Source organism: Dermacentor silvarum, unplaced genomic scaffold (assembly GCF_013339745.2).
Source record: "Dermacentor silvarum isolate Dsil-2018 unplaced genomic scaffold, BIME_Dsil_1.4 Seq626, whole genome shotgun sequence".
Taxonomy (NCBI): domain Eukaryota; kingdom Metazoa; phylum Arthropoda; class Arachnida; order Ixodida; family Ixodidae; genus Dermacentor; species Dermacentor silvarum.
Window position 1 is genome coordinate 13835 of NW_023606540.1, and position 26167 is coordinate 40001.

A 26167-nucleotide genomic window follows, 5' to 3' on the forward strand; every position below is an offset into this window, starting at 1 on the left:
TACTCCCCCGCGGCGGGCCTGCGTTTGATCCCGGCTGAGAGCGGGTACTTTTTTTCGCATTTCCGGCGATAGCGGTTACGGCCAAACGGCGGTGGCGGCATCATCGCGAACCGAAACGGCTATTGGAATGAGCCCATAACAGCTTACGCTGTAAAACGTAAGGCACTCTTCAATGATATTATACTTATTAATTATAGCATTCGTCCGCGTACCGTAAGTACATAATGAAACATAATGGATGGCGAAATACGGTTGTTATAAATGAGACCATAATGAGGAACAGCGATTAACGAAGTAATACACACATACAGCGCTGAAATATGGAGAATATTAGTTTTTTGGTAGCTCTCTCTGCTGTGGTTAATGTGTTTTAGATAAATTAAAATGTAAATGTGCCTGCGCCATTTAAAAAAGCAAACTTTCAGAAGGCTTATAAAGGTGGAAGGGGGCCGAGGGAGTCATGATAGGTGGGGTACTACTGAAAAGGTCGCGTACTAGAAATGTTTGAGAAACGCTGAAATAGAGGGTGTAAGATCTGACAACGGAACGAAGGAAATATTGTAGTACATAATGCAAAGGTATTATGCAACATTGTATCATTTTTATTGCGCGACCTCGTCCGACACCGCATTCCACATGCGTGGTAGTGACGGTTGACGTAGCGCGTGCTCTCTCACTGTCCTCAGGACCTGCTGCGCCTCGTGGGTGGGCTGCGCCGCCGGCGCGTGGCGCTGCTCGGCACTTCGCTGCTGCTGCTGCTGCTGCTGGGACTGACGTTTCGGACCGCCTTCGAAGACAGCACCGAGTGAGTCCCGGCCGCCTTGCACATGGTGCACCGCGCTGGCGATGGCGTTGAATGCATGCACCAGCCTGGCAGCGGTTCGCCGTCTTGCTAAAAAAGCTATAGGCTCAAGCATGCTAACAAACCTAGCAGCATCTCTTCGCCCCTGGCAAAAAGCTGTGTGCACGATTTATATGATACTGCAACTTGCCTAACTTGGATCGTGCCCCTATCAGCCGGTGTAAACCGACTTTGTGTAGATTCTTTGCCTCTATAAGCCGCTTTGTGCCTTGGTCGGCCAGGCCTCGTGTGGGGCTCTTCCACGACAACCAGAATGTGTCGCACCACTGTATAGTGCGAACGCTGTGCTGGGAAAGCTGCATTTTGCTATAAATAGAAAAAAGAAAAAGGCACGAGCGACGTGAGGTGCCATGATGCTGTCCTGGATGCAACTCCGAAGCTGTTTCTTCGTCACTGTGAATATGTTTCTCTAATGTTCGCGCAGGTAAACTGTGATTTATTTATTTATTTATTTCAGAATAGTGCAGGCCAACAGTCTTGGCCCATGCAGGAGATGCTATACAAGGCATGAAAATGCACTGACGAAAAAAAAAAAACGGCAGTTTAAGACATTGCCGCTAATAAACAAGCAGAAAAATACGTATACACATACACATATACACATATACACACATATACAGCACTCATTCACTCAAACAAATGCTCTCCTGGAGCTTTAACAAAATTCATCATCATCATCAGCATATATTTTATGTCCACTGCACGATGAAGGCCTCTCCCTGCGATCTCCAATTACCCCTGTCTTGCGCTAGCGTATTCCAACTTGCGCCTGCAAATTTCCTAACTTCATCATCCCATCTGGTTTTCTGCCGACCTCGACTGCGCTTCCCTTCTCTTGGTATCCATTCTGTAACCCTAATGGTCCACCGGTTATCCATCCTACGCATTACATGGCCTGCCCAGCTCCATTTCTTCCGCTTAATGTCAACTAGAATATCGGCTATCCCCGTTTGTTCTCTGATCCACACCGCTCTCTTCCTGTCTCTTAACGTTAGTCCTAAGATTTTTCGTTCTATCGCTCTTTGTGCGGTCCTTAACTTGTTCTCGAGCTTCTTTGTTAACCTCCAAGTTTCTGCCCCATATGTTAGCACCGGTAGAAGGCAATGATTGTACACTTTTCTTTTCAACGACAGTGGTAAGCTCCCAGTCAGGATTTGGTAATGCCTGCCGTATGCACTCCAACCCAATTTTATTCTTCTGTAAATTTCTTTCTCGTGATCAGGGTCCCCTGTGAGTAATTGACCTAGATAAACGTACTCCTTTACAGACTCTAGAGGCTGACTGGCGATCCTGAATTCTTGTTCCCTTGCCAGGCTATTGAACATTATCTTTGTCTTCTGCATATTCATCTTCAACCCAATTCTTACACTTTCTCGATTAAGGTCCTCAATCATTTGTTGTAATTCGTCTCCATTGTTGCTGAATAGGAAAATGTCATCTGCAAACCGAAGGTTGCTGAGATATTCGCCGTTGATCCTCACTCCTAAGCCTTCCCAGTCTAACAGCTTGAATACTTCTTCTAAGCATGCAGTGAATAGCATTGGAGAGATTGTGTCTCCTTGCCTGACCCCTTTCTTGATAGGTATCCTTCTACTTTTCTTGTGGAGAACCAATGTAGCTGTGGAATCCTTATAGATGTTTGCTAAGATATTCACGTATGCCTCCTGTACGCCTTGATTACGCAATGCCTCTATGACTGCTGGTATCTCTACTGAATCAAATGCCTTTTCATAATCTATGAAAGCCATGTAGAGAGGTTGATTGTACTCCGCAGATTTCTCGATTACCTGATTTATGACATGGATATGATCCATCGTAGAATATCCCTTCCTGAAGCCAGCCTGTTCTCTTGGTTGGCTGAAGTCAAGTGTTGCCCTGATTCTATTGGAAATTATCTTGGTGAATATTTTATACAATACTGAAAGCAAGCTAATGGGTCTATAATTCTTCAGTTCTTTAACGTCTCCCTTCTTATGGATTAGTATAATGTTGGCGTTCTTCCAGCTCTCTGGTACACATGAAGTTGTGAGGCATTGCGTATAAAGGGCCGCAAGCTTTTCAAGCATGATATCTCCTCCATCTTTGATTAAATCTACTGTTACTGGGTCAAGACAGGCCGCCAATGGAAACTGAACCTGGCAACGTTCAACACGCGCACCCTCTCGAGTGAGGCTAGCTTAGCAGGGACTATTTGAAGAATTATCAGGCATTTCCTGGGATATTATTGGCCTTAGTGAGGTTAGAAGAACTGGTGAGGCTTACACAGTGCTGACTAACGGCCACGTCCTCTGCTACAGAGGTCTTCCAGATAAGAAAGAATCCGGGGTAGGATTTCTAGTGCATAACAACATAGCGGGCAACATTGATGAATTCTACAGCATAAATGAGAGGGTAGCAGTTGTTGTAATAAAGCTGAATAGGAGGTACAAAATGAAGGTAGTACAAGCCTATGCCCCAACCTCTAGTCACGATGATGAAGAAATAGAACAGTTTTATGAGGATGTTGAACTAGCAATGAGAAAGGTGCAAACTCAGTATACTTTAGTCATGGGCGACTTCAATGCAAAAGTGGGGAAAAAACAGGTTGGTGAGCAAGCAATTGGCAACTACGGCATCGATTCTAGGAATGCAAGAGGAGAGATGTTAGTAGAATTCGCGGAAAGGAATAGGCTCCGAATAATGAATACCTTCTTCAGGAAGCGCAGCAACAGGAAGTGGACCTGGAAAAGCCCTAATGGAGAAACAAGGAATGAAATAGATGTCATACTCTCTGCCGATCCAAGCATAGTGCAGGATGTAGAAGTGTTAGGTAAGGTTAAGTGCAGTGACCATAGGTTAGTGAGGTCTCGCATTTCTCTCAATTTGAAGAGAGAGAGAATGAAATTAGTCAAGAGGAAACAGGCCAACCTAGACGCAATAAGGGTAAAAGCAGACCAATTTAGGCTGGTGCTTGCAAACAAATATGCAGCTTTAGAAAAGGAAGATAAAGACAACATAGAAGCAACGAATGAAACCGTAACTAGGTTGATCTCAGAAGCAGCAATTGAAGTGGGAGGTAGGGCACCAAGGCAACCAGTAGGTAAGCTCTCCCAAGAAACAAAGGACCTAATAAAGAAAGGACAGAAGATGAAAATGTCCAACTCAAGAGATCAGATAGAATTCGCTGAACTGTCAAAACTAATCAACAAGAACAAAGTAAGGGATATTCGAAATTATAACGTGGGAAAGATTGAGGAAGCCGTAAAATATGGACGCAGCATTAAATCAGTAAGAAGAAAGCTTGGCATAGGACACGGCAAGATGTATGCACTGAAAGATAAGCATGGTAATATCATCAGCAATTTCGATGACATAGTAAAAGTGAGTGACATAACTTTATTTTAAATCCGGCGATTGGGAGGCCCGGGCCTGGGGCCGCCTAGATGGCCACTGGGAGCTGTTGCTCCCGCACGGCATCCATGGCTCGCTGGACGGCCCAAAGTTGGTCTTGGAGTTCTGAGCTGAGCAGCGTGGTAACCACCGCGCCCGTAGACTGCCATTTTTTCTTGATATATTGTGCATCCCCACAACATGTGTTGAAGGGTGGCTCTAGCAGACTTGCATAGCTTGCATATATCGCTGGCGTATATCTCGGGGTAGAAAGTCTTTAAGTGCACGGGACTCCCATAAGTTTCTTTTTGTAATCGCCTCCAAGCAACGGACTCAGTTCTGTTCAATTGAGTGTGAGGCGGTGGTAATATTCGCCTCTGATTTTGATAGAATTTTGTAATATCGCTAAATCTTGTTAATCTGTCTTTTTCTCTCCAGATCTCCTCCTCCGCGTTTCCCTGACCAATGGAAGTCACTCCTTGCTCAGCTCTGCGAGTAAGACCTCGAGCTTCGCGGTGTGCTACCTCGTTGGGGTAGATCGCGTGAATTGCTGGAGTCGTATGCGCTGGGAACCAGAGCAATTGCCTGCCTTTCTTCTCTGCGTTAGAGAATTTTGCTTTGTTAACTATGATGATGTGCTACGCCTCAGGAGAGATCCTACCCTTAGCATAATTTCTAATGGCCGCCTGAGAATCGCTAATTATGTATTGAGCGTTTGTGGAGACCAATGCTATAGTGCAATGGCTACCTCTTCTGCTGTCTCGGAATGTTTGGTATTAACTGACACGCTTGTAAGGGGTTTTTGGGTGTGATCTACGACTACTGCCACGTAGCTATTTCTGTCTGGGTATTCAGCCGCGTCTACGAAGGCTGCTCTGTCGTCTGAGCCATAGCTTCGGATCATTTTCTCTGCTCTACTCGTGCGTCTGCCCTTGTTGTAAACGGGATGCATGTTCTTGGGTATATTTGTTACTAGGAGTTTGTCGCGAATTTCTCTCGTTATCGTCCTCTTTTCCCCGTATTGATTGTGGTAATTCATTCCTAGCTTGCGTAGTATATGCCGTCCTGTTTTGGTTTTGGTTAGTCGTTCCACCTGGGATGTTTGTTGCGCTTCTATGAGTTCGTCCAGTGTGTTGTGGAGTCCTAACTTTAGGAATAGATCTGTGCTTGTACTGATTGGAATCCCTAGTGCTAGTTTGTATGCCTTTTTTATGAGGATGTTAATTTTGGTCTTTTCAGCTGCAAACCAATTGTGGAAGGCTGCTATGTATGTGATCTGACTGATTATGAATGATTGTATGAGCCGTATGATACTTTCTTCCTTCATACCCTGGTGCTTGTTAGTAATTCGTTTGATTAATCTCATGGTGTTCGTTACCTTTGTGTCTAACTTCCTTATGGTTTCCCCGTTTGTACCTTTGTTCTCGATTATTAGACCCAGTACCTTGAGCTGATTTACTATTGGGATATTCCGCCCGTTCTTGGTGTGTAGCTTGATTTCCTCATGAGCCTTGTTTCTGTCGTATCCTTTGGGAGGCCTGCCCCTAAGTGTGGGGCGGTATAAGAGAAGTTCGGATTTCTCTGCAGAGCATGTGAGGCCTGTTCCTATGAGGTGTTCCTCTACTGTGTTTATTGCGCTCTGGAGTCGTTGTTCTATTGATCCGTCGCTGCCATCACAGACCCAAATAGTAATATCGTCCGCATATATTGTGTGATTGAGGGACTCTATGTGATTTAGTTTTTCGGGGAGTCCCATCAAGACGAGATTGAACAGCATCGGGAAGATGACAGAGCCCTGCGGCGGCCCCCCCCCCCCCCCCCCCCCGATGTCGATTTCGGGTGACGTGAGTCCTCCGACGGAAAAGACTGCTTTCCTATCTGATAGAAAGCTCTTGATATAGTTATACGTCCGTTGCCCTAGTCCTAATCGCTCGATGTTTTCCAATATGGTTGCGTGGTTGGCATTATCAAAAGCCTTTTTAAGATCAAGGCCCAAGATGGCCCTTGTAGAGCGCGTTTTATAGTCGATTATCTGATGTTTAAGTTGAAGCATCGCATCTTGTGTCGAAAGGTTTTTGCGAAATCCTATCATTGTATCTGGGTATGTGTTATTATCCTCTAAGAAGTTATCTACTCTGTTTAAAATTACATGTTCCATTAATTTTCCGACGCAGGATGTTAGGGAGATCGGTCTGAGGTTGTCGATCTCAAGCTTTTTACCAGGTTTTGGAATAAGCGTTATCGTCGCTTTCTTCCATTGAGCTGGTACTGCTCCTTTTATCCAGCACTCGTTTATATATTCCGTTAGGTTGGTGATCGACCCATCATCGAGGTTCCTGAGAGTCTTGTTTGTTATACCGTCTGGGCCTGGGGCTGATTTGGTGTTCAACTTTTGTAGGGCCGCGCGGATTTCTGCCTCCGTGAATTCCTCGTCTAATTTTGCGTTGATATTCCCGTTGTAGCTAGGATGGTTGCAAGGGGGTGCCTGTGTTATGTATTTCTGTTCTAATTCTTTGAGAAAGTCCTCCTCCGTGCCCTCATAGGCGTGTATTAACTTATTAATGGCTTGTCTGTGGTGTTTCTTGTTATTCTCAGGGTCCAGCAAGAACCTAAGCATGTGCCAGGTTTTGCCGGTGCTTAATTGCCCGTCCATGGAATTACATATCTCGTCCCATTGTTGCTTGCTCAATTGCGCAGCATATTCTTCTATTTCTTTGTTGAGGAGTGCTATGCGCTTTCTCAATTTTATGTTATGCTTCTGACCTTGAAGTCTATTTTGCAGCGACTGCTTAGCTTCCCACATGTGGAGAAGTCTGCTGTCGCATTTCTCCAAGTTAGATTCAGGTGGTGCTATTTTTGTGGCAGCTTTGACGTCATCGCTGAGCTCTTTAGCCCATTGCTCTATGTCTGTGATGGATCGTTGCTGCGTAGCTTCTCGCGATCTACCAAGTAGTTCCCAGTCTATTAATTTGTACTGTCGTTCGTTAGGTCTATTCGGCCCTTCTTTGACGAGTAACTCCGATATGCGGTGGTCGCTACCCAAATCCTGTAGTGCGTTGCGCCACGTCACCTTTTCAATATTATTGGTAAATGTTAGGTCTGGGGTTGTGTCCCTGTTTAACGCCGTGCCTACTCTGGTTGGCGTACCGGGGTCTGTGACTAGCGTGAGGCCTAATTCTTGCGAGTCATTCCATAAGGCCCTTCCTTTTGGTCTGGAATATAGATATCCCTACGCAGTGTGTGGGGCATTAAAGTCTCCTCCTATTACTACCGGATTTTCTCCAGCTAGATTGAGTGTTTTCTGGAATAGGCTCTTGAACTTGTGATTATGTTTAGTGGGATTGCTATAAATGTTCAGAATAAATAAGCTAGGTCCTGTCTTCTTTTGTGGGATGAGTTCCAATAGAATATTGTCTATGTGCGCTATGCCTGTATTGTGTTGCACGCATACTATGTTTCTTTTTACAAGCGTGGTTAATACCCTGGTCTCTCCTTCGGCATAGCCAAAAGATCTGTATCCTGCCAGCTTTGCGACCCCATGTGTTTCCTGCAGAATTATGACGTCCGGCTTATCCTTGTCTTTTAAATACTGCTGCAAAACTGATTTTTTGTTTTTGTAACTTCTACAGTTCCATTGCCATATCCTGAACCCTTTTGCAGCGCGCCTCATTGCGGGTGCGACCATGGGAGGGAGACGGGAGGCTGGAGAGAAGCTGATCTTATATAATTTTGTGGTTGCGAAGTGGGTAAGGATTGTGGTGCTTCTGATGCACCAGAGGGGAGTCCATTACCTGGTGACTGGTTTGCCTCTAGGATGTCTAATCTACTCATAATTGCTGCTATTGCCTTAACCATTTGGTTCATCATTTCGTCCCGTTTTTCATTTGCCTTTTGTATCTCTATTAAGGTCTTTTGGATATCGACTAATGCTTTATCTACCGCCGTGTTATCTTGTTTATCACTTTTGGCTTGGGCCTTGCGTTTGAGTGGAGGGGGGTTATCCCCTTCGTCCATCTTATTGTCCGGGACTTCAGTTGGATCTTTCGTGCTCGCCTGTGGAGCGGAAGTTACCTGATTTAATTGGCTTTTTGCTTCCTTGAGACTCTTTATTTCATCGCTCATACGTGCTAGCATAATCCTCAACTGCGCGTTCTCGTGTTTTAGTTCCTTTATCTCGTTATTAATGGCAGTATCCCCGCCAGCCCCCGGGCGCTTGCCGTCGACCACGTCTGCCCAGCTCACCGTGGTTGTCGTGCTTGTTGAAGTGGGTGGCCTAGTTCTGGACCTGGATCTGGATCCGGGTCGTGTCCCCGGTGTCCTGGAGCTCGACCTGGATAAGGATCTGGGGGTGGATGGAGACCTTGTTCTCGATCTGGAGCGTCTTTCCCTGGCGTTTGGCCTTCCACGAGACTGCCCTGTTCTCTCTTGAGGTAGCATCTTCATGTTCTCGTTGCAGTCTCTGCCATTGTCTCTGTTTAACGATGAAGGGATTCTTGAATTTGGCTTTGCACGTCTTATCCGCGGTTGGATGGTCCTCGCTGCATAACTGGCACTTAGGTTGGCACCTATGGTCTTTGTCTGGGTTCGCTGTTCCACATCCAGCACAAATCTTGTTGTTCGGATTGCGACATACATCTCCTCTGTGTCCAAGTCTGTTGCATTGGTTACAGAAATCCACTTGTTTCCGGTACAAGGAGCATCGGAGCAGCGCTGCCCTGTATCGAACGTACGTGGGCACTTTGTATCCTTCAAAGAGCACAATCACTGTGGTAGTATTACTGATTCTCTTTGCTGCTATCGCCGTTGGGTTTTTGTTCGTAACCACCGCTGCTGTGATGTCTCTTGGGCCCTCGTCGAGTGGGATTCCTCTGATGACTCCTTTGGCCGTCATGTCCGGCGCCGTCTCGTAAGCATTGGTCTCGTAAAACTTGTCTTGAATCTTGATGCGTCCTACTTCCTGATATTTGTTGGCATGCTCTTGATCCGATGTACTGACGATTAGGATATTTTGATAATTGTTGGAGCAGACGATATCCTCCTCTCTTTCGTCTCGAGGGATGCCTGCCGCGTCTTGTACAGCCGCTGTTAGGTGAACTATACCATGTTCGGATATTTTGAGTGCTCCACGTGGTCTGATCACAATCTTGTAATCCCCTCTTGGCAAATGTGGCATCCTGCTTGCCTTGCGTATCTGCTCTAGCCTTCCTTTCCTGGGGTTATCGTCGCGCTTGTCAAGCCGCGTCGGCGACAAGGTGCTCTCGCGATGTTGGGAGGTTTGCCGGTCTGATCTTCTGTGCCTGACCTCCTTCCATCCCTTGCTTATATCCATTTCTTCCTGGGTTATGCGTTGCCCCTCTACGGTGACTTCCATTCTTGAGAGCATGATCGGTAATTGTTGAGGAAGCCGGCTCTACAGCGCGCGACCTCGCGGCTGTTCCGCCACGAGGCCGGGCCAAGAAATTGGCGTAGAGGCATGAAAAATGGGAATCCCACCTGGTTTTCGATATCCACTTGTTCCTGAGAACGAGCCAAGTCCGTTGGTGTGCAGTTGCGGGTGGTTTTGGGCGATTTGCACTACAAAAACATATTTGGAATACGGAGCCGACGTGATGTGCGCCAGCTCGCTCCGGCTTCTTCTTCTTCTTTCCCCCGACATAGTAAAAGCAGCGGAAGAATTCTATACTGACCTGTATAGTGCCCAAAACAGCCAAGCTACTTTCATTCAAAATAGTGATGAACCGGATACAGAGGCTCCTTCTATAACTAGCGCTGAAGTTAGAAGGGCCTTGAAAGACATGACCAGGGGAAAAGCTGCTGGAGAAGATGGAATAACAGTAGATTTAACAAAATTAGAGGACTGGAAATGCCCCCCGGGAGACAGTTCCAGTCCGAAACGGTCCTCGAGAAAAAAAACTGTGTTTGAAGGTTTCAGTTCTTGCAAGAACTGGTTGCAGTAAATGACTTCCTGTGTGGTGTGTTCGTCTAGACAATAGCTGTTTAAGTACTGTAGATGCGAAATGTTTAGTTTACGTGCTAAAAGGTTATGCATGAGCAACAAACGGGACATTTTCCTACGTCCTTGAAGTAGTGGGGTGTGGTTTGTTTTCATTAGTGTCGTAGGTGAATCAAGCCTTCTGTATTTGTTATAAATAAACCTAATCGCTTGCCTTTGCACTATCTCAAGCTGGTAAATGTCCTTCTGTATGAACGGGTCCCATAAGACCGACGCATACTCTAATTTTGATCTAATAAATGTTATGTATGCAAGACGTTTAAGCTTACTTGGAGCGCCTCTAAGCTCCCGCCTAAGGAAGCACAGCTTGGAAAATGATGAACAAATGTCTGCAATATGCGCAGACCATGTTAAATCGTTTGTTATTGTAACCCCTAAGTATTCATGACGTGTGACCTCCATAATAGAATGATTTAGAAAGGTGTAAGAGAAACGAGAAACCTGCTTTTTGCGCGAAATTCGCAAGATGGTAGTTTTCTCTAAGTTGCATATTCCATTTAAGGCACCATTGATGAACGGCTAATAGCGAGTTTTGTAAGAGGTAATGATCATTATGCTCGTTTATGCTCTTTAAAAGAATGCAGTCATCTGCAAAAAGCCTGACAGACATTTTCGGAAATAGCAGGCGTCAAATCATTGATATAAATTAGAAAGAGCAGCGGGCCTAATAAGCTTCCTTGGGGTACACCTGGCGTAACTGGAAGCATTTCAGACTTACAACCATTAACCTCTACGTACTGTGTCCTGTGTTTTAAATAAGCATTAATCAAATTGACAAGGTAAGTAGGGACGCCAATACTTTCCAGATTATAAATAAGTTTACTGTGGGGAACTGTGTCAAATGCCTTGCGGAAATCTAAAATAAGTACATTAATCTGCCCTGATTTATCAAGCACAAGAGAAAAATAATGAATTGTTGTAACTGTGTCACATTGGACATTTCTTTCCGGAAGCCATGTTGCACAGGTGATAAATTGTTATTTTCAGCAAGATAGGAGTTAAGATAACCAGAAACTATGTGTTCAAGCAACAAGAGGAAGTGATTGAAATTGGTCGATAATTCTAAATGGTTAGCTTGTCCCCTTCTTTAAGAATTGGCACAACGCGGGCCACCCTCCCGTCCTTCGGCACATCACCCGAAAGTAACCAAACTTGAAAGATCCTGGTTATGAAAAGAGATGCCTGTGCTGCAAAACGCTTCAGAAAGGCCTTTGGAAGCCCATCGGGGCCCTCAGATTTTTTATCTTGGAGTTTACGCAGCACACACACAACACCGTTCACAGAGATAGTTGGTACGTCACCAGGATCTTCAACTGGAATGCTAGCTATTGTTGCCCGTTCCATAAGGAACACGCTCTGAAAATACGAGTTAAAACCTTGCGCTATGATCGTGGAGTCGGTTACAACGCTGTTATTAACTCGAATTTTGGTCAAGTGGTCAGTCCTGTGACCTACAAAATTCCAAAATTTTGGGGTATCACTTCTGATAAATTCGGGGAGCGTCGTGTCAAAATAACGGGACTTTGCTAATTTTAACTTAGAGGCAAGTTTTTCTTTTAGAACCTGGAAATGTTGCGGACAAGGTATTTTTTTTCTTCCCACAGTGCTTCACTTTGCATTTCATTTGAATAATTTCGCGACTTATCCGAGGATTGCGGCGATTAATACGAACCTTTCTAAGGGGAACAAAGTGTTCAATATTGTACTGTGCTGTGTTCTTAAAGTGCTGCCATAAACTATGAAGGTCATCGCTGCAAGGGTTATCTAACTGTGATTGCAAAGAGTCGATGATTTCGTTACCGTCAGCACGTGTCTTGATCATTTTAACCGGACGCATCCCGGAAACAACTGGCGAAACACAACAGACGATGGTCCGAGATTCCAGCTTTAACACTGAGCACTCCATCAAAAAAGGTTTGACTAACAAAGAAGAGGTCTAGGACAGTCTCTGGTGTATGCATCAATGGTTTGCTTAAGGTTTACAGAAAACATCGGATCTAGAATAATATCACATGAGGCAGACAGGCCATAATACGGTTTATCCCAATCGGTAGCTGGGAAATTAAAATCACCGGTAATAATTAGGTTCCGGTTTTGGTAAGCTAGTAAGCGGTCAAATAGACTATACATGAAAGAATCCGCTGCATCAGGTGCACGATACACAGCACAAAGAAAGAAAGTGAAAGCATGCGCATTTACGTGCAACAACAAACTTTCATGCTGATCAATTTGTTCAAGCAGCGTTACGTTTACTACTCGTTTCTACTAATCACAGAAACGCCTCCACCACGTGAGCCGCGATCTCGTCTGTATATGACGTAATCCGGTGACAATTTCTTCGTCAAGAATACCACTATGTAATCATCATGTCTCGGAAATCACCAGTAGGTGGGGATCGTAAGAAAACAGCAGAACTTCAAGGCTCTATCTATTTTGTTTACAATGCTTCTAGCGTTCAATGATATCACACGTAACTTGCACGTATCTGGCGATGGAGTCGTCTTGCCGTCAAGAGAACTTCGAGCGTTAATATTAGCCGATGGCGATTTATGCTTAGCTTGATTCGGAGAACCGTGGGCGTAAAAACAACAACAAAAAAAAAACGACCTCAGTGATTCTGAACCTGTGGCTTGTCAATTGTACTAGAAGCGTTGGCGCATTTTCCTTCGCGGACGAGACCTGAATTTTTCCCCTGTTGTGAGGCCTTCGCTAAACCACTCTCACAGCTGTGATCAATACCGCGTGAAGCGGCATATCAGTTACTTTAAACCTTTAATTTTTCCTTTGGTCCCCCGCGTAGACCTCTTTTTTTAATGACTAATTTGTCATACTTAAGGTACACTTTATCCTCAGGCTCCTTATCTTTAGCAGTAGCCCAGACCAGCTTTCTAATTTTTCTTAGCCTAGGTGAGAAGTCTTCCGAAATGTACGTTTGAGTTCCCTTCAGCTTCGAAGCATTTCTGAGAAGTTCCGCCTTTTCAGTCAAGTAAAAAAACCTTATAATCACCGGACGCGCTTTCCCTACCGCTTTTCTTCCTAGGCGGTGTAAACTGTCTACGTTTATTTCAAGTTCGCGTTCAAAAAATTCTGTTAGAATATGTTCCTTAAGACTATTTATCGCCTCTGCTTCAGACTCCTGAATACCATACACGAGCAGATTGTTTCATCGAAATAATTTTCAATGTCGTCCACATTTTTCCGTAGTGAAACAATCGGCTCGTTTAGTTCCGCAAGCGATTGCTCGCATGTCTCCATCCTTTTAGCTGTCTGTGAAAGCACTTCCAGTTTACCGTCAATGGAAGCCAGTCTCACGTTTGTCGCGGTAATGTGCGAGTCTAGCTTAACACCGATAAACTTTAGTTCACATGAAGAAACCTTTTGATTTTGGAGAATTTCTTCGAGTTGCTCTGCTATCCCTGGGCCTGGATTAAGCTCAACGACCCCGCTTAACAACAGTGCAAGTAGACAAAATGAGTCAAAACACTCAGCAAAACATTCAAGCAAGGCAGCACAACCAAACAGAAGGAATCACTTTTAAATTCACAGGAATTGCGATATCTACTAACCTGCATGAAAAAGACGAACAGGTTTAGCCGTGACTGCATCCCACGGGTGCTGAAAGGTAAATACAAGGTAGATATACCTGGTAGTGAAGCTTCCATAGAAGCCCATGCGTTCAAAACATGGTTGCTTACCGGCGGTTCATGGGGCTTAGCGCCATCTGTGTGAGGAGGGAACACTTCCGGCGGAAGAAAAAATAATTGGACGTCATATCCGTCAAATACAGAAGTGACGCCATTTTGTTCTCATCGGTCATTTTGTTCTCATCGGCGCGAAATTTGTTTTCGGAGGCCTGCCATTAGAGCTGTATATTAAAATGCCCCGCCATTCGACTTCATGGGCGTTCCGAATTTTCAGCGCGAAAAGAGATGCCGGAAAAGATCAGCCGTACGGCTGTCGAAATCGCATCGCTGCACACAACATACTTTCTTAGGAGGCCGACGAACACTTTGGGCGTAGATTGCGTAGAGTGCTCGTCCTTTCGTCGGACGCCAAGCCCGTCGGCCAGTGCTGTTGCACGAAAACAACTGAAGTAAACAAGTATCTGACGGTCGCAACTCACTACTTTTGACTGCACAGGTTAAGAAACAATAAAACTACCCGCGTCACCTAATTCAGACAAACGTCGACATGCAAAACAACACAACATGTGAGTGGGGCGTATTGTAACAGGTGAACTTTACGAGCGCGCCTTTCCACGCACTCCAAGAGTTGCATGGCATTGCAAGATATAGCGGCGTCAACGCCCGCCGCTATCGATGGGCGTTGTTATATATTGATAAAAGGTATATATTGATAATGATCTAGTAAAATACAGTTGTATCTTTTCTCGCCATGCATATATAAAATGAATTAGGAATTTTATTTTCGTTGAATGAATCTAACTGCGTCTCGCTTTATTTTAAAAACGCTTTTTTTTCTTTCCCAGTGTTGATTCCCCCCAAACATAGTCGCGCTTCAATCGCTGCTCCCATAACCACCCTTGCTGATGTCGGTGACAATTGGTTCTGAACCGCTTTTCGCCCGAAGCTTCGCGACCTATGTGGATCGACCTTGGTAAATACACCTGGTAGCGAAGCTTCCATAGAAGCCCATACGTTCAAAGCATGGCGGCTTATGGGTGATGATGATGATGATGATGATGATGATGATGATGATGATGATGATGATTTATTGGCATCCCCTTTGAAACGGGGTGGCGACAAATAGTCACCTAGCCTGCTTGATTTAATCAGGTATACTACACATGTTCTTTATCTCGCATTTTTGTATACCTTTTTCAAAAATTTAGCTTGTACCGCTGCCTATGATTTTAAGAGATCAGGTCGTATCGATCTTTTCCCTGCTTTTTTTCCACCAGTACTCTAATCGTCCCTTGCTGATCTCTACGGCTGATCTGTTTATGTTTCCTTCCACTTTAAACCCAAGCGCTTCTGGGAGTTGCACGTTACCTACGGTTCTCGCTGGGTGGATCCCGTCACATTCCATTAGGATGTGCTGAGTGGTCTCTGGATCTTTACTGCAGCATACACATGTCTCATCTAGTTCCGAATATTTGTTCCGATATGTTTTCGTCCTTAGGCAACCGGCTCGAGCCTCAAATAGCAAGGCACTGCCCTTTGTGTTATCGTACAGATTTTCCCTTCTAATTTCTTTCTTCTCATTCTTGTAAATCTCCATTGTCCTTTTCGTTTCCATTCTTTGCATCCAATTCACGGTCTCTATTTCTCTCACTTTCTTTCTGATGACCCCTGGTTGTCTATTTACAGTTTCGATTATCCTGTACTTGGTTGCCAACTTCCTTGACCTCTTCCTCCATTCTGTGTCCACGCTTTTCATGTAGAGATACTTGTGCACTTTAGCCGCCCATTTATTTTCATCCATGTTCCTGAGCCTTTCTTCAAAACTAATTTTGCTTTGTGCTTCTCTGACTTCAAAAGAGGCCCAACCCATGTCTCCATGCACTGCCTCATTTGTCGTATTACCGTGTGCTCCCAAAGCCAACCGGCCTACTGATCTTTGGTTAACTTCTAAACCCGCCAATATATCCGATTTTAAGCATATAATGGCATTTGCGAATGTTAGCGCTGGCACCATTACTCCTTTCCAGATTCCACGCACCACCTCATACTTATTGTGGCCCCACAGTGCTCTGTGTTTCAATAATGCTGCATTCCGCTTCCCCTTTATTTTCAGATTATCTTGGTGGTTGCTTGAGTAATTCTTTCCTTCGTTTATGTGTACGCCGAGGTACTTATATTGCTTCACTATGGGTATTACTTGCTGTTGAATTGACACCACGAAGTTACTCGTGTGTTCATTAAAGATCATAATCCCTGATTTCTCTGTGCTAAACTTAAGGCCTAGATTTGTCGCTGCGTTCCCACAGATATTCGCAAGTATCTGTAAATCTTTTTTATTGTCCGCTAGTAGCACAATGTCGTCTGCGTACATCAATCCAGGGACCTTTTGTTGCACCATTTGTCCATTACGCATGTAGGATAAATCAAAACCTAATTCGCTGTTTTCCAGTCGTCTTTCTATGCCCTTGACGTAAAGCGTGAACAACAATGGTGACAGAGGGCATCCTTGCTTCAATCCTTGGTGAATTCCCACCATTTCATTTCCTTTTCGACCTTCCCATGCCACTTGTACTTGGTTGTCTCGATATATCTCCCTCAGCAGCTCCACGAAATCGTCATCTATGCCTTCGTATTGAAGAATATCCCACAACAATTCCCTGTCTACGTTGTCATAAGCTCCTTTAATATCTAGAAATGCTACCCATAAAGGTCTTTTCTGAGCTACTGAAATCTCTATGCACTGAGTTAGTACAAACATATTGTCTTCTAAGCGTCTGCCTGGCCTGAACCCATTCTGTAGTTCCCCCAATACACCGTTTTCCTCCACCCACTTCGACAGTTCTAATTTTATGGCTTGCATTGCCATTCTATATATCACCGACGTTACTGTAACTGGCCTGTACGAGCTCGTCTTATCCTTATCTCCTTTGCCTTTGTAGATGAGATTCATCTTGCTTTCACGCCATCCAACGGGAATATTCTTTGTTCTAATCACTTGCTCTATGGCATTAGTCAGCAGTGCCTTGCTTTTTGGACCGAGGTTTTTGATTAGCTGTATTGGGATTTCATCGGGTCCTGCTGCCGTGTTGTTAGGGACATTTTCTGCTGCCTTTTTCCAATAGAAGCTTTCTATGCTGAATTTTGATCTCTCAAGCCTCTCATGGTTCATGGGGATTAGCGCCATCTGTGTGATGAGGGAACACTTCCGGCGGAAGAAAAAATAATTTGACGTCATATCCGTTAAAAACAGTAGTGACGTCATTTTGTTCTCATAGGCGCGAAATTTGTTTTCGGAGGCCTGCCATTAGAGCTCTATATTCAAATGCCCCGCCATTCGACTTGATGGGCGTTCCGAGCTTTCTGCGCGGAAAGCGATGCAGGAAAAGGTCATCCGTACGGGTGTCGAAATCGCATCGCTGCACAGAACATACTTTCTTTGGAGGCCGACGAACGCTTTGGGCGTAGATTGCGTAGACTGCATGCTCGTCCTTTCGTCGGACGTCAAGCCCGTCGGGCAGCGCTGTCGCACGAAAACAACTAAAGTAAACAAGTATCTGACGGTCGCAACTCACTACTTTTGACTGCACAGGTTAAGAAACAATAAAACTACCCGCGTCACCTAATTCAGACAAACGTCGACATGCAAAACAACGCAACATGTGAGGGGGGCGTATTGTAACAGGTGAACTTTACGAACGCGCCTTTCCACGCACTCCAAGAGCTGCATTGCATTGCAGTGTTTATTCCCTCGAAACATAGTCGCGCTTAAATCGCTGCTCCCATAACCCCCCTTGCTGATGTCAATGGCAATTGGTTCTGAACCGCTTTTCGCCCGAAGCTTCGCGACCTATGCGGATCGACACCTTGGCTGCTGCCTTGCCCACTGGCGAAGAAATCTTGAGGGGCGGTTTCCAAAGAATTTGATGATGTCGATGTTACTTGGGATAGCCAACGCGAATGCCGATAACGTTCAGAGCAGCAGCCATCGGTGTCGTTGCGAATTCCAGTGTTGGCATGGAAGAGCATCGTCACTGGCACATGGTGATGTCGCTCATTCCACGACGCAACACACTCACCGTCGACGGGATGAAAAGAAGCAGTGTAACTGCAGCTTCGTTTGTACAGTTTGTATTACGCAAACTGTTTGACTACCTCAGGTCTTTGGATTTGACAGTAACTTGGACAGAGTGGAACTGCACAACACAGCCTGATAACCAGTTTGACTTACGCCACGGATGATGTCTCATAAGGAGCATAAGGTGCTATTAAAGAAATAAAGAACAAGGCTCAATCATCCCACCGAGTGAATCCGTGTGAACTTGATAACACATAGCTGTAACGGGGTGGCGGTCACATAAGGCCGCGTGTACGCCCGAATGTGTTTCGAAGTTTCATTTGAAGGAATGAAGATAATTATCACACATATACTCAAACAAGCGAATACAAGCAGCCAATGTAGCCAGTTACAAACATAATTACTTCATTCAAATTTTTAATTGATATAGAGGTCGATTACCGCCCCACGAAAGTAATTGAGCAACTACTAAATATTAAACGATTACTTTTACGTTATCTTTCCTCCCATCGTTAATAATATTGCACAAATACATAGAACGCGCTTGTCTCGCTCTTTCAGTGTATCCTCTGCAGCCTTTCACGCGTTGTTTAACGAACTTGAAGAAAACAACGATAAAAAACAGGACGGTGACAACAAGTAGGGTGCTGACTAGCTAACAATTTTTACTGCGTGTCGACGTTAGTATATATACTGGAAGAACAAGCCGTACAAAATACGAAAAAAAGTAAAAGAAAAGCAAGGACTTATCAATATCATGTCACGTACTAGATAACCATACGCAATTTAGTCGCGGCGTAGAGATGTAAATTTACCGAAAACTGCTATGAAAGAAAAGAAGGGCCAGACGGAAAAGGATCAGAAGTTCAACACACCACATTTTTTTTTAAATTTCACTAACAATTGCTGTTCAAAATTTTCGTCGGCCATCTTCGTTTGATGGCAATGGTCAATAGGGGAGTAGTATTTGTCTTAATAAATGCGCTTTAACAACATGGTGAGGGTATGAGCAGCGACACCGAAAAAACTCGCTCGAAGTGCACGCTGAAGGGAGGGGAAGTGTTGTGACGTACGACACCGCGGACGGGGCAATTACCAAACAGCAGTCGGGAATTATCCAGTGACAATGGGAATGGGCACAATGAACGTGGGCTTTCTGGCGGGGTGCCGCATAGAAACGCGAGACCGAGGTGCACATCGCTGCGGCGCCGACATTTCAGCGCTGTGGCGATTAGGCCTGTTGGTTGTACACCGGAAACGTTTCGCAGCGCAAGAGCAACACGGACACAAAAGAACACGTGGGACGACAGACGAATGCAAACTACCAACAAAGGTTTATTGACCACCACACGTGTTTATAGTGCGTTCATCACCGTTGCAAATGCGCGCAATACCTTCTAAGAAAGGACAGCTCTTTATCTGACAGGCGCACAGGTGTGTTGATAGAGGCTGAACCTAATAAAGATATCTTTTCAGCCTCTATTATCTCGCGGGTTAGTCTATGATCACTTTTGCTGACAACAGTACACAGATCAAAAATAGGCTTGCATGATGGTGATGAACGCAGTATAAACACGTGTGGTGGTCAATAAAGCTCTGTTGGTAGTTTGCGTTCGTCTGTCGTCCCATGTGTTCTTTTGTGTCCGTGTTGCTCTTGCGCTGCAAAACGTTTCCAAAATAGTCAGCGCCAGGTTTGCCTACCTGAACGTGTGCATGCGTGGCACAACTGCAAACCCTTCTGCTGTATTTCCCGCCATATTTAAGTTCAGAGCTGCGTCGCCTGTTCAACTTTCCTCGACAGTAAAGTGATTTGTTGCATATAATTGCTTACTGAAAAAAAGTAAATGAATTGCAGTGAGCGTTACCGAGTAAGAAGTTTTCCGTCAACTATAAACTACAAAAAAACATAATTGATTGCAAGTAATTGATTACGTGTAATTCGTTATGTACAGGTCTGCACACTCACTGCGAACGTAAGCAGCAGGTTCCCGGAAGACCGACGTATAAAGCTTCGCGGCGTTTCATCATATCTGTCACACATTCTACTGTGCCAAAGCGTGACCAGGTTATGTCACATAAACATGTCATATAGCGGGCCACAGAGTTTCTAAAAAAATAAAAGAATTGTGAATGGATTGATATCTAAAACGATCCCCGTAAAATATTCGACAAGAATGCCCCCACATCCAATGAAACATATTGATTCGTCGCCCATACGCGAATGGCACGAAACGCACGCTTTGTGCTGAAAGACACGGCGTACAAGTTACATTTCGATCTCCGCAGAGGTTAGGCCCAGCATTTGTTCCGCAGTTGATATAAAATCCAACATTTCCGAGGGGTCGATGAAAGGTGGTTGCATTATAAAACTCGCAAGTACATTGGCGCGATGTGTTGTTTATGGTAGTTAATTGTCCTGCGGCACAGCGTACATTGGACAGACCACCAAATGCATCAATATACGGTTGTTTTAAAAATAATGCGTTTTCTCACCTGAGTCGACACTGTCGGTCTTGTTCAGTGTTGTTTGAAAAAAATGTCACAGTAAATTTCGCCCTAAGGGCGAAGCAATGCATGCGATAGCAACATAGCAATGTCATACGAAGTAAGGTTCATGAGCGGCTTTGGTACCAATATGAATTGTCGTAAACATGAGCTGATTAAGTAAGCAGGTGTGCTGCGGCGTAAGTAGACCGACATGAAGAGAGACTCGATGACCACGAGAAGGCGCGTGTGAAACGGTGGTGTTGATGAGAAGCGCTTCCCGTGGGCAGCGCGTGCGAAGGGACACACCTGTGTAGAGCTACACTGCCGATCCGGGCAGCATTGCATTTGTAGCGTGCGTTGGAAAATGTGGCCCAACTATTACTAACTGAATGAACAAGCGTGGTGTGAGCGCGCACAAACAAACATGAATAGATCACACTGAATGACTGCAGACAACGACTGTCAAAACGCTGGCAGCAAGCGCATACGCCGCAGCGGGCGAAGGTACGTGCGGTCTATCGCTTCAACGGAAACTGAGCGGCGAATGCACAGCGCATAAAGGTCAGAGCCGTGTGGAGATAAGAGACGGTGCGGGCGAGCGACGAGCCGTGTGGAGATAAGAGACGGTGCGGGCGAGCGACGAGCGCGGTTGTTGGCAGACTAGAAGTGCGCCCCCCCTCCCTCCCCCCCGCTCCCTCCGGCGCTGGCTTCTCGCTGCCTTGCTTGCGCGTGGGAGATTGAGTGCGTTCGCTCTCCGCGAAGCGAGCGGAAGCGCGCGTCCCCGCACGCTTCCGCTCGGGCATACGGCGCGCGGCGAAGATGTTATCTATACGTAACCTCAAGGCGACGGCGACGACGACGGCGACGCCGACGGCAGAAATCCGGTTGAAGTGTCCATATATTTGCTATCGCAATAAAACAAAAGCAGGAACACAAATGTGTTGTCTTGCCATCGGTGATTCAGGCTCAAATCGTTGTAGAAGAGGGGGATTTAACGGAAGAATAAAATGTTACATGGCCACACAGGCTGACTTTGCCACACAGGCGAACTCCCACGAACGCACGTCTTGTTCTTTCACCGACCAGCTGACAACTGGTACGTGGGTCCCAAGCTTCAGTTGGGCCCACTAGCGCACTTCATGAAGAGCGCTTCCCGAGGGAGGGCGCTATAGCGATATGCTAACAAATGGTACAAATTTTGTTTCAAAATGCTAATCAAATGACTTGTGAGAATAATGCAGCTTTCTACAGTCACCAGTCAGGTGCCCATTGTGTGAATCGGCCATCGATGGCGCCGACGGAAAGGGAAATTTCGCTTCTAAGATGTATAATTCGTAAGGTCTGCTGTATCGTTGCTGTCTGTTATGGTGCGGGATGTCGGTACGTGCCTTGTATTTTATTGTTTCTTATATATAGGTGTGTGACTGCGCTCTTTCTTATTTAAACGTTGCAGCTTGCGCCGAAGTACGGTGTACTGTAGAAGTTCTCGTAGCCGGAACTAAATGTTTCCTCAATCGTGAGAGCGCGTGCGTCCTGCTCCTTGCTTCCGTTGTCCTCATTCTCTTGCGCATCGTATTTAATGCCTACCTTCCTGTCGGTCGTGATCATGACTTGGTCACGACTGGTTTAAATAAAGAAAAAAAAAGGTAATTTCTGAAGAATTCAACGCTATAGAAGCGCCACTAACGCAACCCTTTAATTCGTATGAGCTTCCATCAGTTCGCTCGTCAGAGCACGGTCTCTGCTTTAGCAGATAATCATAACTCGCACAAAGCAAGACTGGCATTTATAAGCAGGTTTTACAGTGCATAGGAAGATACGCACCACTGCGTTTTCCTAAGGCGTGCTCTTTCAGGTGGCCATTGATTTGCGCTGCAGTGGTGGGGTTTCTTATGCTGTACCCCCTCGGCACAACAGCGTCTGAATAGCATTGCGTGTTTCTTCTGGCGTCCTCGCTGCAGAAAAGGAGTGTTGCGACCTTTGACAACTTGTAGGGAGCTGAGCAGCATTGCGAGAATGGTTTGTGCGCTAGAAGACGGGGCTACAGGACGCGCCGTTTCTATGTACGCGTCTTCTAGCGCAAAAACTATTCCCGCAATGCATAGCCATCTCGCCCAAATTGCCACAGGATATCTCGTACTTGTCGAATTTACGTGCACGCCCCCCCCCCCCCTTCCAGTGCGTATTGATCCCCACTCGGTGCTGGTTTTAAATATTTATTGAACCACTGACACACAAGACGGACTTAGGGGAGCCAGCACCTGAGCACCCTAAAGCTCACCTGCGTGCATGACTTACGCAGCGCCGACTGTATACAGGCAATGCAGTGGTACACAACAGCCGTCGAGCGTGCCGTTGCCGTACCTTTTTTTTTTTTCCCGCGAGGAAAGCACGCACAACGAACGTGCTCATTGTGTTAATGATACAGCTGCAATGACAAAGTGTGTACTGATCTAACCAGAAGTCTTCATCGCCACGTCTGTAGAACTGTCATTAAACGAGTGGCCAGATGGCGCTTCAGTCTCTATATTTCATGTTGTTTACGTTGCGCCGATCGAGAACAGTATATAAAATCTGAGATTGGTGGTGTCCGCGCATGCATTTCGGGCTTGGCAATGAAGTCAACGAGGGTGGCGATGTGGGCTTGTTACTTGATCATCATGCAGTGCAGAGAGAGAAAGAGGTTAACCAGACTTGGTCCAGTTTGCTACCCTACACGTGGGGAGTGAAAGAAATAGGCAGCAGTGCAGCGCAACAGGGACGGACCACAAGCGCTCGTGCCCTACTTGTGTGCCCGTCTGTGACGTATGTAGCGACGAAGTGGTTCTTGAAGGCGTGTGCATGGCTGCAGGCGCTGCCCAAGGCCGGTGTGCTTCGTGAAGACGCACAAGTGCGCCAGCTCGTCGGTGCAGAACGTGCTGCTGCGCTACGGCGACCGCCGCGGGCTGCGCTTCGTGCTGCCGCCGCGCACCAACTACCTGGGCCACCCGCGCCCCTTCCACCGCTCCATGGCGCCGGGCAGGCCGCCGTTCGACGTGCTCGCGCACCACGCGCGCTTCCACGAGGCCGAGATGCGCGCCGTGTTGCGGCCGCGGCCGCGCTTCCTCACCATCGTGCGCGAGCCGGCCGCACTGTTCGAGTCGCTCTACTCCTACTACGACCTCAGGGTGCGTCCATCTCTCTTTTTTTCTGCCCTTCACGCCGCCGCCGCGCTTCTATAGTCGCGTGGCCGAGAAATGGAAACGAAAAAGCTGTGCTTCCGCGAGAGCCTTACACCGACAGCCGAAGTCGCTTTGTGTTCCAGTATTATCGGTATTTTAGGAAAGATAGTTGCGCAGATGCCTCCCATCTTGAGATCCATTGCTGTACGTCCACTCCTCGCGCTTGCAGGCGAGCGCGCAGGCAAAACTGCTTCAACAAACACGTAAAACACGATAAAATTCTGGTCTTTTCCATTCCCGCAGGTTTAGAGCCTCGCGTTGGCAATGATGCCTTAACTCGCTATACAGATAACAGCTGGGGCCGGCAAATCTGTTGTTCAAGTTACAACGGGGTTCACTTGAAATACGGTTATAGCTAAAACAGAGTTCGAACTATTGAGAATCTATGTCGAGGTATTTCCATCTTGCGTTCGTTCGCGGACCAGCCGTTAAAACAGGAGAAAAAAAATAGTCACGATTCTTCTCATTTCGCAACTGTTTACCGAAATAACGTGAGCAGTGCATGACCAGCATGTCTTGCTGCCATGATGATGGTGATACTTTAATAGCATCCCCTTTCAAACGGGGGGGTGACAAATAGTCACCTAGCGTGCTTGATTTAATCAGGTATGCAATACATGTTTTATGTACACATCTCCTGAACCTTTTTTGTCCCCCTTCAAGATCTACCCTGCACCGCTACCTGTAAGCATCCGGTCCTATCGATCTCTACCCTGCTTTCTTTCCACCAATACTGTAAACGTCTCTTGCTTATCTCGAATGGTGACCGGTTGATGCTTCCGTCCACTTTAAACCCAAGCGCTTTTGGGAGGTGTACATTGGGTGAATCCCATCGCATTCCATTAGGATGTGCTGAGTGGTCTCCGGATTTTTGCAGCAGCATACACATGCCTCATCTACGTAGTTCCGAATATTTGCTCCTGTATGTTTTAGGAGCGAAGCTCCTTATAGCGGCACCCGTTCCGTCCCCGTCGTCGTAGTAGTAGTGTGTAACCAGTCTGAGAAAAATGAGAAAAAAAATTCCGAAGTTGTGTCCGTAGCGCGGAATCGAACCAGGGACCCCTCGCTTCCGAGCGCGCGGCGTTAGCCCACTACGCCACGAAGCGCGCATAGACACACGCACCACGATGGCAATAAATACCCAACATTAACGAAAGGCCGCGTTTCTAGAACGGCGCAACAAGGAAGACGACAGACGAAAGAACACACGAACACACGTTCTTTCGTCTGTCGTCTTCCTTGTTGCGCCGTTCTGAAACCATGCATCCGTACCAACTCTCCGCGTTTCTAGCGCGTTTCTAACGCGTTTGTGCTAGCGCGTTACGGCCCGTGTAAGAAGCTGGTGTAAGACGCTGTGGCCTCTCCGCCTTACCTTCAACGCGTTTCGAACGCGCTGCTCAAGGCGGTGGCAAGTCAAGTTCAAGTCGAGGAGCGTTTATGAATACGGGGAGGGGGGGGGGGGGTATACTCTCTCAGCAGTGATGTGATGGCGTCGGCAAACGCGGTGCACGTTCCGGCATGTGTAAATGGCTGCGTAAGACGCTGTGGCCGCTCCCCCTTACTAGAGAGTACTGCACGTTTCTAACGCGTTTGTGCTAGTGTCCCCTTAAGCGGGAGATCCGATGATTCCCTCCGGAGCTTCGCCCACTCATCATCATTCACCCCGTGGATATGCTGTGATTTTTTTGTCCTTAGGCAACCGGCTCGAGTCTCAAATAGCAAGGCACTGCCCTTTGTGTTACCGTACAGATTTTCCCTTCTAATTTCTTTCTTCTCATTCTTGTAAATCTCCATGGTCCTTTTAACGGCGGAGCTGTTTAAGCCGACCGTTATTAGTCCGTGCAGAGCGAGCAGAAAATGTGGGCCGATCCTGGCGCTAGTGCAGAAGGGGTCCAAGCGCAATGGCACATACCCCTGTGAACTAGCGAAGGTGTTTAAGCTCGAGGATGGTCCGTCCAGTGTACGGCGCAAAACCTCCGCCTGGCGATGACGTCATCATGCGTCGCCTAGAAACGCTTCGCCCCAACAGCGCCGACCGCGCCGAGCCTCGCCACAGCTGCGTGAGCCGTGACGTCATCGCGCGCGCCGCATCGCTTCGCCTTAGCTTTGCCGAGCCATGACGTCACCGCACCGTGCGGAGTATCCCGAGTATCGCGGCGGCGAGACGTCGGCGATTCGCAGAGGATCCGGAGTTACGAGCCCGCGAAACCGAGCAAAATTGTTTGAGCGTCCAGAAGGGTCCCTATACTTTAATGACCAAGTGTTCGTTGCTCCTTGAGCTGTCGATGATTCCGGGGTGATCTTGCGCGAAACGTGGCTGAGTCTCGAAGCATAACCTCAGCGCATCCACTTGCTCTGTACTCCTGGCCATGCCTCACTGTCGGGTAATGACCGCGCACACGTGGTCGCTCGAGAAATTACCCTCCGAGCTGCCCGGCATGACGACGATCGGAGTCCAGATCAGGTGGGCTCCCCACTCACATACAGAGACATATT

General features: G+C 46.5%; 1 protein-coding gene across 1 annotated transcript; it reads left to right on the forward strand.

Annotated features, from left to right (window-relative positions):
• Window positions 1-686: 686 nt before the first annotated feature.
• LOC125941923 (galactose-3-O-sulfotransferase 4-like) lies at window positions 687-23671 on the forward strand (the record flags this gene model as incomplete). The annotated part of the gene is made up of 2 exons (XM_049659798.1): window positions 687-805; window positions 23302-23671. Coding segments are annotated over 2 exons (489 nt in total), but the record flags the coding sequence as incomplete, so codon positions are not given.
• Window positions 23672-26167: the final 2496 nt, after the last annotated feature.